Here is a 12,858-nt window from a genome sequence, read left to right on the forward strand (position 1 = left end):
AAATCCCAATCCTAATTGAAGTAAACATCCCATTTAAGTCTTAACCCATCACTAGGCAAACCTACAATGTTTATAATCAATTTTTGATACTATCTCCGTTTAGGAAACGCTAACTAGTGTATACTTAACACAAGGTTTTTAAGTAATAGTATCATGTATACACATCTTAACATATATTGAACCATATATGATTCGCTCGTTGTATATTATCAAATATATCTAACACGTATTTCGGACAATGACAAATACTTCACATACATATGTATATTTCATATTATAATCAATACTCGTATTTAAAATCATGATTCCTAAAAGGGACTATACACATGATACCTTATCGAATGAATATGTAGTTCTAAAATACATAATCCGTACTCCCGGATCTTAAATTTTCCTCATTACCTAATCCATATTCCTGGACCTAAAACTAACCTCTTGATCTGATCCATACCCTTGGATCTAAAACTAACCTCCTGCTCTGATCCATACTTTCGGATCTAAAACTAGTTTATCTCTTTATCCTTTTATCTCATGGTCCAACCCACCTTTTATCACCTACCAACAACCTCGTCTACTCGTGTTCTACCCAACATATTTTTAGATACAAAATACATATATAGTTTAACTCATTAAAACTTATATAATTCATCCATTCCACAATCATCTCAAATAAACAACAATATATTATACACATAGCACGTATTTCATAGCAAATACTTAATATTTATGTGTTAGAAGAAAGTGACCACACACTCACTTGATCAGAAGATGATCGGGCAGCACTACGGCTTGTAGAAGTAGTATCCTTCGGTGAAACTGTGATCTCTTCACACACCGAACTTCTCGCGGGTAGAGCTTCGACTCGGAAACTTTTTTCTTCTCGGGATCTTCGGTGCTTTGGGACTTGCTTCGGGTCTCGGGGTTGATACCGGGGCTTCCAGATATTTCTTGCATGCAAATCGAGGTAAAACGGCAGAGAGAGAAGAGAAAATAGCACTAAACGGCTGCCCCTTCAAATCTATTTATAGGGCAAAATTGGCCCTTGCCACGTCGTGGCAACCTTTTTCCACATCGTGGGCTTGGTCGTCACTGCATGTGTCATCGCAAGTTGCATCTGGGGGACTCCCAGAGGTTTCAGAGGGCTTGCCACATCGTGGTCTCTGACAGTTTTGGGGTTTCGCGCCCCGAACTTCAGGAATTCATAACTTTCGCATACGAACTCCGTTTTCGACGTTCTTTATATCGACACGAAGGTGAGATTATGCTATACAACTCTCATTTAGACTCCATTGGCTAATTTTGACTTTATTTTTAATATATTATAAATATATTACTTATATATTATCTTTAGTAGGCCGGGACAGGAAAACTCCGTTCGAAATTCATAACTCCTTCATCTGAACTCCGTTTTCGTCCGTCTTTCCGTCGTTGCACTACTATCGATGAGATCTTCAATTCTCATTTAGATCACTAAGGATATATATCTATCTACCTTAAATTCACTACTTACGTCGCGCTGGGTCGTGTCGGTTCTGTCGCGAAACTTCGACAGGTCATAACTTCTTCGTTATAACTCGGATTTTGACGTTCTTTATATGCACGGAAACCTTGTGAAATATACTACAACTTGGTTAAGATTAATCCTTCTAAATAATCTTCAATCAAAAAGTCATTTTTGATGCTTATCGTCTTTAAATTGACTAGCCCGGATCTACGAGCGTTACAGTAAACCACGAAATCATCTACAGCCTCTGGCAGGGTGAGAATCGGTGCCTCGCACGACCGATGTTTGAGAGTCTCGAGGCTGATTGCTGCTCAGGCCCCCAACGAAAGGTCACCGACTTGTTGGTCAGTCGGGTCAAAGGAACCTCAATCTCGGAGAAGTCACGTATAAATCTCTGGTAATAACCCTCTATACCCTGGGAATTACGAATCTCAGATGGAGACCTCGGAATCTCCCACCGCATCACGACCTCTATCTTGGCCGAATCAACTAGAATATCCTTCTGGTTGATAAGGTGGTCAAGAGATTGCACCTTGCACAACCAGAACTCACAGTTGGAGAACTTTATAACAAGTCTCTCCCCCACTTAGGTTCGGCTAAGTCTTCACATCACATGAGAATTGAAGGATTCCCAATCCTTCTTGCCTTCTAATATCCCACTGATGACAACCTGTGCCTGCCAATGCTGGCGTTTAATCGCCGATTAAACCTTGAGATCTCCCATCCTCGGAAATCTCGTTGAGTACTCTTAAAATCTGATCCAGTCTGACACCTCAATCCATCTAACATGTTGTCAGTTGAAGACCTTAATCTTCACTCTAGCTGACGAATCCTCATTTCCTCTCCCAATATTGCAGTTCCATTGAACTCTAACCGAACACGGCCCATGCGAAAACACAATTCTCTTGAACATCCAATGACCAACCACTTATGCATCTAACACCCGTGACTGACACTACCCTCTTTGGGTTCATCAAGGACCTTTCGGCATGCAGGATGGCATATATGATCCTTGGTAACCCAAACACTAGCAGAAAACCGACCTGAGGTCTGACTTATCCAAACTCGCTCACAATTCCAAAGCGGTACGTACTCCAAACATCCCCCTAATATCATAGAAGATGACATACCCGTAACATCTGGAGGATTACTGATCCTCTTCTGCTGACATGACCAATCCTGCTACCCTGTAGCAGCCTGAACCCTTGGAGTGACAAACTCCCTCGTGTACTTTCTCGTACGCGCTGCTCTGACTCAGGCCCTGCTGGCCTTTCACCCAATGATCAGAAGTCATGGGTCTCTTCCCGAGACCCTCTACTATACGCACATGGTACGAGCCTCTTCTCAAGTGCTCCAAATCGATCTCGTATCTATAAACTCTTGGAAGACATCCTTTAGGGTCTGACACCCTGTCACTCTCGCTAGCTCACTTGCCAATGGCCAAGCTGCAACACTGGAACATCCTCTGTCACCAAACCAGGTCACTAACTATTCCTTGAAGCTTCTCAGATTCTCCAAGACTCTCACTGATTCGAGTATAGATCCTGTGCTTTCAGTAGTACGGGCCCAATACTACCTTCCACACCTCTCCATACTTTCCTCAGCAATCCTCCCGAATCCTCCAAGTCACTTCCTCTAACTGGTACCCAAGACTCACTGAGCCTCACTACTAACCCACTGAAACATATCCTAGGCTTCCCTAGGTTCTCGTACCCACCTAGGCCTCAACTGCTGAAAGATTCCCAGTAATCTCAACTAGCTACCTCATGAATATAGTCACATGCAACAGAGATTAGATAATCCTTCGAGTAAAAGACTCATCCTTAGAACGGTTGGACTCAGACAAGAGCTGCACAATAGGGTTGAGTCCATCACTCTGAGATTATCCGGCCTGTGTCCCATGTGACTTAGCATATTCACTTAGTAGCTAACTCACATCACTAAAAGTCCCACAAAGCACAAAGCAAAAAACATTCAGACAATGGAAAATCTAAACATCATATTCCAATCAAATCATTCTATCCTCTAATTAGGAATCTGTACATGCAATTCAAAGGCTCATACAATCAGGCATAACCTAAACAGGCTATCCTATCACTGACTGATTAGTACTAGCATGCAAGTCTACAAGCACATATAATAGGCATATAATTCATCATCCTAGATCCTTAGCCCTAATCTAGCATGAAATTCTCATAAGCATATCATAACATGTATGGGTATCTTGGGGAAAACTTACTTGAGCTCGGCTAATTGCACGCATCACACACCTTATTCTTTTCAAAGTCATTTTCTCTTTTCAAACTTCTTTTTATAAAATGATTTTACTTTTGAAAATTTTCATACCAAGTCCTTAGTTTGAGTTCAGACACATCCGAGAGTGTGCCCAAATCCCTCAAACCAAGGCTCTGATACCAACGTGTAACATCCCAAAAATACAGGCCAAAAATTTCATTTTTAATTACATCATTTTAAAACCAACAGTGTAATAATACATTTGTAATATTATGTCATGTCAAAACCAAAGTAGAAATAATCAAACATGTTATCATAAAACAATATCAGAGTGTAATCCCAAAGATCTCATGTGCGGAAAACCGTAGTGTGATGCGCTGCGATCAAGCCGGCTCCTTTCCTTTAAACACGAAGTACCTGAAACCAAAACTAAAAACCGTAAGCACGAAGCTTAGTGAGTTCCCCCATCATACCACATACCACACAATCACATAACATACATACTGCCAGGCATTTCTGGGGTGCCCGACCTACCCGGTACGGCCTTTCTGGGGTGCCGACCTACCCGTCTCAAGCCATTCTAGGGTGCTGACTACCCATGTCAAGCCATTCTGGGGTGCTGACTACCCTTCGGTCCTAACGACCGAACCTTGGGGACTATTTCACCCCCAACTACTACTACTGCTACTACTACTATCACATATCATAACATAACAGATTATCAGACATATCTGGGGTGTCTAAACTACCCTTCGGTCCTAACAACCGAACTCGGGGACTGCTCCCCTCCTACTACCTCTAACTCATATAACAGATCATGCTAGCATATAAACATAACATCACATATTGTCAGATGTATCTGGGGTGTCCGACTACCCTCCGGTCCTAACAACCGAACTCTACTACTATCACATATAACATATCATGCTAGCATATAACATATCAGGTAGTAGCAAACCTAGATGATATCATAGAGACAATCATCTATCATACGTCTCCTACTGGTGGGTCGGCATTGTGGCCTTAGACCCACCGCTACTGGAAGGTAACTCACCTCACACTGCTGAAGTCCCGAAGACACAATCCCACACTTGCTGAAGTCCCGCAGACTCGACCCCAGCTGCTGGCTGACAGATTCCCGAACTGTCAACACCAAAATAACACCCAATTAATAATTGGGTCCTAATACATAACCATAAGTACATTCTTTGGGTAATTACTACATTACCCCTAGCTTGGCTTATTCAAGCCCAAGGCCCGATCCATAGGCCTAAAGTCAATTATGAATCAAAGCCCAACACATGACCCAATTTTCCAAATTGGGCCTAGGCCTATACATGGTCTCATTCTAAGGCCCAACATCATATAATCATTAAGGCCCAAACTATGGACCATCTATGGCCCAATTTTCCAAATTGGGCCCAAGCTCCTTACATGGGCCTTACCCCAGGCCCATTAAATTATTCTAGTTCATTGGCTTGACTTTGGATGGCCCATTAATTACCCAACCCTCAAGGCCCAAAAGAAAGGCCCAACAATAAACCCAAGTGAAATTAGGGTTTCATATAAAATGATGATTAGGGTTAAGTTTCCTACTTAACTCATTAAGGACTTAATCCATTAAGTCCATTATCGCGTAGATTAATCTTTGCCAAAGTTTATTATTTAATATCTTAAATTATTAAATAATTCTTGTGTGTCCCGATTAATTCCCCAAATTAGGGTTTTATTGGCATTAGGGTTTTTCCAACACAAATACTAGCCCATTATTAATTTGTTGGGCTTTTAGGTCAATTAGGGCTTTATTGGGCCTAATAAGCACACTAAAATCTTATTAAGCCCATATGAGTTTATTGGGTCCATTAGAGTCTATTAACCTTCATTGGGCCCATTAGAGCTCCTTTGAGCCCATTAGGGTTTCTAGCACCCCAAAAGAATCTATCACAAGAGGCAAAGCGCAACGCCACCCGACACGGCGGCCGGTGGCGGCAGCCACCACCCTAAGGTGGTGGTTTTCCATTTTCTTTTCATTGCTCTTCCTTTTGTTACATTTTACAACTATGATCCCAAAATTAACACACTAAACAAACTAATCACACACGCACACACACACACTAAAATACACACACCCGACGGTACATGGTGGCAGCCACCACCTCACGGTGGTGGCGGTGGGTTTTCCGGCCAAAGTCACTCATACAACCAATGGATGCAAGGCGCAACTTGTATACTGGAACACACACCAAAACATGCACATAATACACATCCTTTTCTCGGAAATGGAAACGACCATTTACCTCACGGTGGCGTACGGCAACGGCAGTAACAACCCTAGCAACCACAGCGGGGGCTCGAACTCTCGCTTCATCGGTAGCAAATGCAACGGTAGCGGCTGATGGTGGTCAAAGATGGAACGAAACACCGGCGAAAGAAGAAGGGTTGGCGGCTGGCGGCGGTGATTTGCGACGACAACGGCTCCACGGTGACAGTCTGCAATATTTGAAGCAGTGACTCGAGTAACTGAATCGAGCCATGCAGCGACAGTGGTCGCGATTGCGAAACGGAGACCACCATGAACAAAGCAGCGCCGACAACAAGAAATAGAGAAGAGAGGTGGCATGAGATGGCGGACAGCGGCGGCTATAACTTCACTGTCTCAGTGCAATAAGGCAACAAATCTCGGTGGTTCGCCTATCGGTTCTCGTTCCCGGCAAAGGCGGCGGCTGGAGGCCACGAATCGGCGACATGGATCGCTTGACAGTGTTGGGTGGTCGGAGGTAGGAGCGGCGCCGGAGGTGGAGTAAGTGGGAGTGGCGGCTGCATCATACGTGGGTAGGGTTAGGGTTTGTTCATCCAAACATGGGAGGGAAAGAACGCACGAGTTTAAAGTCCCGTATCTCATGCAAACTTTCTACAAATTTGTCACCTCTAGTCCCTCCTTACCATATCCTTTTCAATTTAAATCCAAAAGTTACCCTTTAGCCCTCTCTTCCATAATTCCTTACAAAATAAATCCCAAAATTACTAAACAACCCTCCTCCATAATTTATTCTTAAATTGAATCCAATACTTACACTTTAACCCCTTCCTTCATGATTTTATTTCAAATTAAACCCATAATTACCAAATCACTCTCAACTTCCAACATTCTTTACAAACTAATCCGTGAATTACAATTCATTCCCTAACTTCTATAGTTATAACTTTTAACTCCTCGAACTAACTCCTTGCTCATTTATTCTTGATTTTAGGGCTTCTATATGTTTATTTATTTATTTTAGGCTACCATTCGTTCACTAATTTATTTATTTAACTAATAAATAAACGGGTGTTACATTTTGTGAAATTGAACAAGTAACAAGCACTAAACTGATTTCCATTTAATGAATTTAGTGTAAATCTTATTCACACACTCTTACGCTCCCGAACTTGTGAGGAGTATTGGGTGTTGTTGGGAACATTCACAGAATGTTTAATGCAATCTTTCAATCTAATTCTAAGAGTGTGTTTAGATTAGGTTAGTAAGGTTAAGGTTAATCAAAGAGCTTGATTTGGTTAATTAATGTGGTGCATGGGAAGTGTTAGATCTTGTTAACACTTTCAAGTACCAACTTAGATAGAATTTAGCAAATATCATGTTATCTTGGAATCGCATTGCTAAATTGTCATACATAGAGTTGGAGTCCTTACAAATTCTGAATTTAATTCACACATTTAGTTGATTGCTTATGTTTTAATTGTTTGTTTAATCATTGCATTCTAAACCCCCGTCTCTTTACTATTGGTGACCATATTACCTTGTGCAAAGATGTATAGACCAATTGTCCGGTGTCTCTGTGGATCGACCCTACTTGCCTTGTACTACCTTTTAATGCAATATAGTAGTGCTATTTTGGAGTATATCGTACCCCTATTATTCGTTGGGTTTGACACGCCTAACAAATTGGCGCCGTTGTCCGGGAAACGGTGTTACTAATTGTTTATGCCAAGATCATTCCGTACAGGTACACCATTGCCAATTGACTCGGAGATAGAGAAGACTGCAAAGAAGTTAAGGAAGCAAGCCAAGCATCGTAAGAAGCAACCGGGCTCCGGGACTTCTTCATCTTCTAACCCTCCAATAATCAACATTTGGGAGGACATACCCCTCTCAAGTGTGTCCGCATTAGAAACAGAAAGCCTATCACTCTCATCTCAACCATCCTCACCCAAAAATACCACTCCACCATCTTCACCTACTTATAATATCCCAAACACTACACCCACAGAAACTTCAGCCACTATTCACACCATGGGAGATAACCATGGAGGGAATCCACCTCCAAACCCACCACCTGAGCAAACCTTCCGTCAATGGTCGAGGCAAGAGGTTACACAACAACCTCTTTGCATTACATATCCAGCTGCCACAAACCTTGAGCTAAAATCCGGTCTAATCCACCTCCTCCCAACCTTTAGAGGCTTAGAAAATGAAGATCCCCACAAGTTTCTCACAGAGTTTCACGCTGTGTGTGTTGGCATGAAACCACACAATGTCACGGAGGATCAAATCAAGCTTATATTAGGGCATTCCCCTTCGCGCTGCAAGATGCAACAAAAGACTGACTCTATGACCTCCCACCGGGGACGGTTACCACTTGTGTAGATCTTGCACGAATCTTTTTGGACAAATACTTTCCGGAGATGAAAGCTTCATCCCTACGGAGGGAAATCATTGGGATTAAGCAACATAAGAGAGAAGCTTTTCACACATATTGGGAAAGGTTCAAGAAACTTTGTGCGCGATGCCCAAAGCATGGAATCACCGAATACCAGCTCCTCCAATATTTCATTGAAGGCATGAATCCAATGGAAAGAAGGCTTCTTAATGCCTCCAGTGGCGGATCTTTACCCGACAAGACTCCCACCGAAATCCGCAACTTGATCAAAAACATGGCTGAAGATTCTAGACATTCAAGTCATGATGAAGAATGGTACATGGATGCACCCCGAGGTGTAAAGGAAGTCCAAACTCCTCAAATTGAAGCTCAATTGTCCGAGCTTACAAAAGTTGTAATGATGCTAGCTAAAGACAAAGGTGTGCAACCCACACCCCGCCCTTGCGGTATTTGTACTCAAGTGGGACATCCAACCGACATGTGCCCTCAACTTCAAGATGAGGATTATGAAGAAGTGAAAGTCATGAGAGGTTATTATGGGTTAAACCAAAGGGGACATGAGCAGCCACGAGGTGATCAAAGATGGAACAATAATCAAGGTTGGGGAGGAAATCAACAAGGGAGTTATCAACCAAGTCAACCATATCAATACTAACAAAGACCACCTTTTCCACCACAAAACTTTCAACCAAGGCAGCCACAACACCCTCCTCAACAAGCGGGTTCATCAAATATGTCCTTAGAGGACATAGTGAAGAGTTTGGCAACTAGTACACAAGATTTCCAACAAGAAACAAAAGCAAGCATAAAGAACTTAGAGAAACAAGTTTCACAGCTTGCTACTTCCGTAAGCAAACTAGAATCTCAAAGAAAGTTGTCTGCCCAAACTGAAGCAAACCCAAGGCGCAACGTGTGTGCGATCACATTGAGAGGCGGAAAGAGCTATGATGGTCCAAAAGTGTCGGATGATCAAAAGGAAGAAGAAATAGCGGTCGAAGTGGCAACCAAAGAAGAGAAGGAGGAAGAGAAAACAATAAAAAAGAAGCCCTTTATCACTGAGTCTAAAGCCACACCTGCTCCATTTCCTGAAAGATTAAAGAGCACGAAGAAAGAACGAGAGGAGAGTGGGATCATGCAAATGTTCAAAAAAGTTCAAATCAACATTCCACTCCTCGAGGCCATCAAGCAGGTACCTCGATATGCAAGGTTCCTTAAGGATCTTTGTGTATCTAAAAAGAAATTAAAAGGAAATCAAGTCGTAACAGTTGGGGAGCATGTATCCGCGGTTTTGCAAAAGAGGATGCCCCCGAAGTGCAAGGATCCCGATGTCTTTACCGTGCCTTGCAAATTGAGGAATCTTTATGTACTCCGAGCTATGCTTGATCTAGGTGCATCCGTAAATGTCCTACCATATTCTCTTTTCAAATCAATTGGTGTAGGAACTTTGAGCAAAACCGGTGTGATCATCCAACTTGCTGACCGGTCTTTGGTACACCCAAAGGGAGTACTAGAGGACGTGTTAATGCAAGTCGATGAACTTGTCTTTCCGAATGATTTTTATGTCTTAGATATGGGAGATGATGACTCTCTAAGTTCAAGTTCCATACTTTTGGGTAGACCTTTTCTTAAAACTTCTAAAACAAAAATTGATGTCTATAATGGAACTTTGAGTATGGAATTTGATGGTGAAGTTATCAACTTCAATGTTCATGAAGAAAAAAGGTTCCTTCTGATGTTCAATCTGTTAATTTTGTCAATTTGATCCAACCTTCAACAAAAAAGGGTTTGAACTTGTCTAATAATGAATTTCTAGAGTTAGTTTTGTCACGAAAACTAGACAGGGACAAAGCCAAAGAGCTTGCAAAGAAGTTTGATATGGATAATGAGGTGTTGGAGATTTTAGAGTTTATTGATGGCAAGAAGCATATGAGGAGTGATGATATGAAATCCAAGCCACCTACTACCAAAGCCAAATTCCTTCCACCGGTAGAACAAGTGCAAGATTCAGGAGCAAAAACCCTACCAAGCCCTTTAAAGAATATACATGGTGCGAAGGTTAATGTATTGGAGAGGCCCACGTACCAAGATTGAAGCATAATCGGGGGCAAAGTCGAGCCAACGACTTAAAACAAGGGCAGCTAACCGGGAGGCAACCCGGGGGTATTTTTGTCATTTTCTTTAAAAACATTTCTATTTCTTTGAAGTTTTTGGTTTTTAATGTTCCAAATGCATTTAAACATGATTTCAAATCACCAAACGGACCTCAGGATGCAAAAACACTTCATTTGAATGAGAGGGGAAATTTTAAGTTTCAAAAGTGAGGAATGGCATTCAGAGACGAACACAGGTCGTGTTTAGTTTTAGCTTACATTGAACACGAGTCGTGTTCATGAAAAAAAAACACCATGTCACATTCAGAGAGCAACACGGGCCGTGTTCCATTTTGGCTTACATGGAACACGGGTCGTGTCAGGCATCACTCAACATTTTTGCCACCAACACGGGGCGTGTTGGTTTGGCCTGTGGCAACACGGGTTGTGTTCGTGCAGCAGACTTGGTGATTTTTAAGGATTAAAATCGGGATTTAGCCTCATTTACACACACATTCATTCCATAATAGCCCCTCTCTTCCATGAAAACCCCAATGTCCGATATTCACTCAAATCCCTTCAATTTTTACAAGATTTTTACAAAGCGGTTTGACTTTCATCTTCTCCACTTCATCTCCTACATCTAATACACCGTTTTCTTGCATTTTCATGGTGGGGTTTTGATAAACCCTAGGTCTGAAATTATCTAAATAATTTTGTGTTTTTGTGCTTAATTCTTCATGTAGGCAAGCTTGGGGAGGTTGAAGAAGGTCTTTCTCATCAACAACAACGCATTTCCATTAACGATTCAGTACAATCCTTCCAATTCTTCACTTGTGGATTTTGTGTTCTTAGGTCAAATTGTATGCAATTGTGGTCAAATTGGACTTGATTATCACTTGGAAATCATTCAAAACCAATTTTCCAGCGAAATTTTGGTGGCTAAGCTTGTGTTGACTGGACCCATCAACAGTTGACTTTTTGACTTATTGATCGGTTGACTTTTGACTTGACCTAAATTTTGACTACGGAAGGTGAACCTTCTAAGAGACCTAGGCACACTAAGTTATCCGCCCGTCATCATAGACCTAGGTCCCTATCACCACCACCTAGGTCCCCGTCGCCCCCGCCCTCACCGCCACCTAATCCGGCTCATGGTGGTGTAGTGTGTCTTGGTCCAATTCAAGAGGCCAAACTTGAAGCATTTCTTCAGCGTAGTCACACCATCCAAAAGTTTGCACATGTGCCATCCCTCCATGAGCTGCACATTTATAAGCAAGTTCGCACCTTATTTAGCAACATCAGATGGCAAGGATTATTGTAGGTCCACGAACTCAACTACAAAGTCCCAACAACTGAGTTTCTATCCTCGGTCTATTTGGACCACGGGGTCCTCAACTTCCTTCTCATGAATCATGACTACGCCATTTCCTTAGATCAAATCAATGCCATTGTTGGGGCCCCAACCAAAAACACATTTGGCCCCAATGACTCAATTGTAAGTTACAACGATCTGTGGTGGTGGACCCAACTCACCCATCTGCATCCGTATGTCCCCAATGCGGATAAAGCCTCATCACTTATCTATCTTGTGATGAAGGTGGCCCACTAGATTATTGCTTCACTCATCATCCCTAGAGAGGAGCGAAGCACCATTAGCGCGCTGGAGCTAAAAATCCTCTATGCAATGGCCCACCCAGAAAAAAATATCGTACCTCATTATAGCCAATTTCTATGCAGCAAACTCCTCCGTCTCAGCACTTCCCCGTCGGGAAAAATTTATTGTGGGGGTATAGTCAGCATGCTCGCCAAGAGCTCCCCGATCCGAGCCCCATATCCCGTTGACCATCAGCCACTGCCGGGTGAGCCTTATCTCACCACAACCGTTCTTGATTCCATGCGACTATTCCGTTCGACAGCGGATGGCACCCACCACTAGACCGTGGGCCAAAATCATGACCCAAAGCTCCTCATCACACCCGAAAATAAAAGCATTCTTGATCTCCGATGCCCCATCCATACGGCGGACCGGCAAATCACTCCATACCTCTTTCCTCGATCCTATTCCACTGAGGTAGACGAGCAAAGTGAAGGAAGCGAGGAGGGTGACGCTGATGATGATGATGAGGAGGAGGAGCCCTGTAATACTCCTCCCACGGGTGGTGCCAGCTCATCCCATCATGCTACGCCCCCGTCATATCATCAACAATATATGGATCAATTCCATTCGATCCATACCCGCCTTGAAACTTACCAACACGATCTTGTGAGTCTCACTTAAAGTTTTTCTTCCTTCACCACCTAATACACTCGGGATCAAGAGCGCCAACGCAAACATGAGGAGGACTTTTGGGCTTGGACCCGAAACTCC

General features: G+C 42.7%; 1 protein-coding gene across 1 annotated transcript; it reads left to right on the top strand.

The window, feature by feature from the left end:
- Window positions 1–9,130: 9,130 nt before the first annotated feature.
- LOC145050616 (uncharacterized) lies at window positions 9,131–10,488 on the top strand. Its single transcript, XM_078998841.1, has 2 exons — window positions 9,131–10,119; window positions 10,239–10,488. Exons 1-2 carry the CDS (start codon window positions 9,131–9,133, stop codon window positions 10,486–10,488), a joined length of 1,239 nt encoding a protein of 412 aa, XP_078854967.1.
- The last annotated feature ends 2,370 nt before the right edge of the window (window positions 10,489–12,858 follow it).

The sequence above is a fragment of the Lactuca serriola genome, chromosome 5 (genome assembly GCF_051521515.1).
Source record: "Lactuca serriola cultivar US96UC23 chromosome 5, Lser_US96UC23_V15, whole genome shotgun sequence".
NCBI lineage: Eukaryota > Viridiplantae > Streptophyta > Magnoliopsida > Asterales > Asteraceae > Lactuca > Lactuca serriola.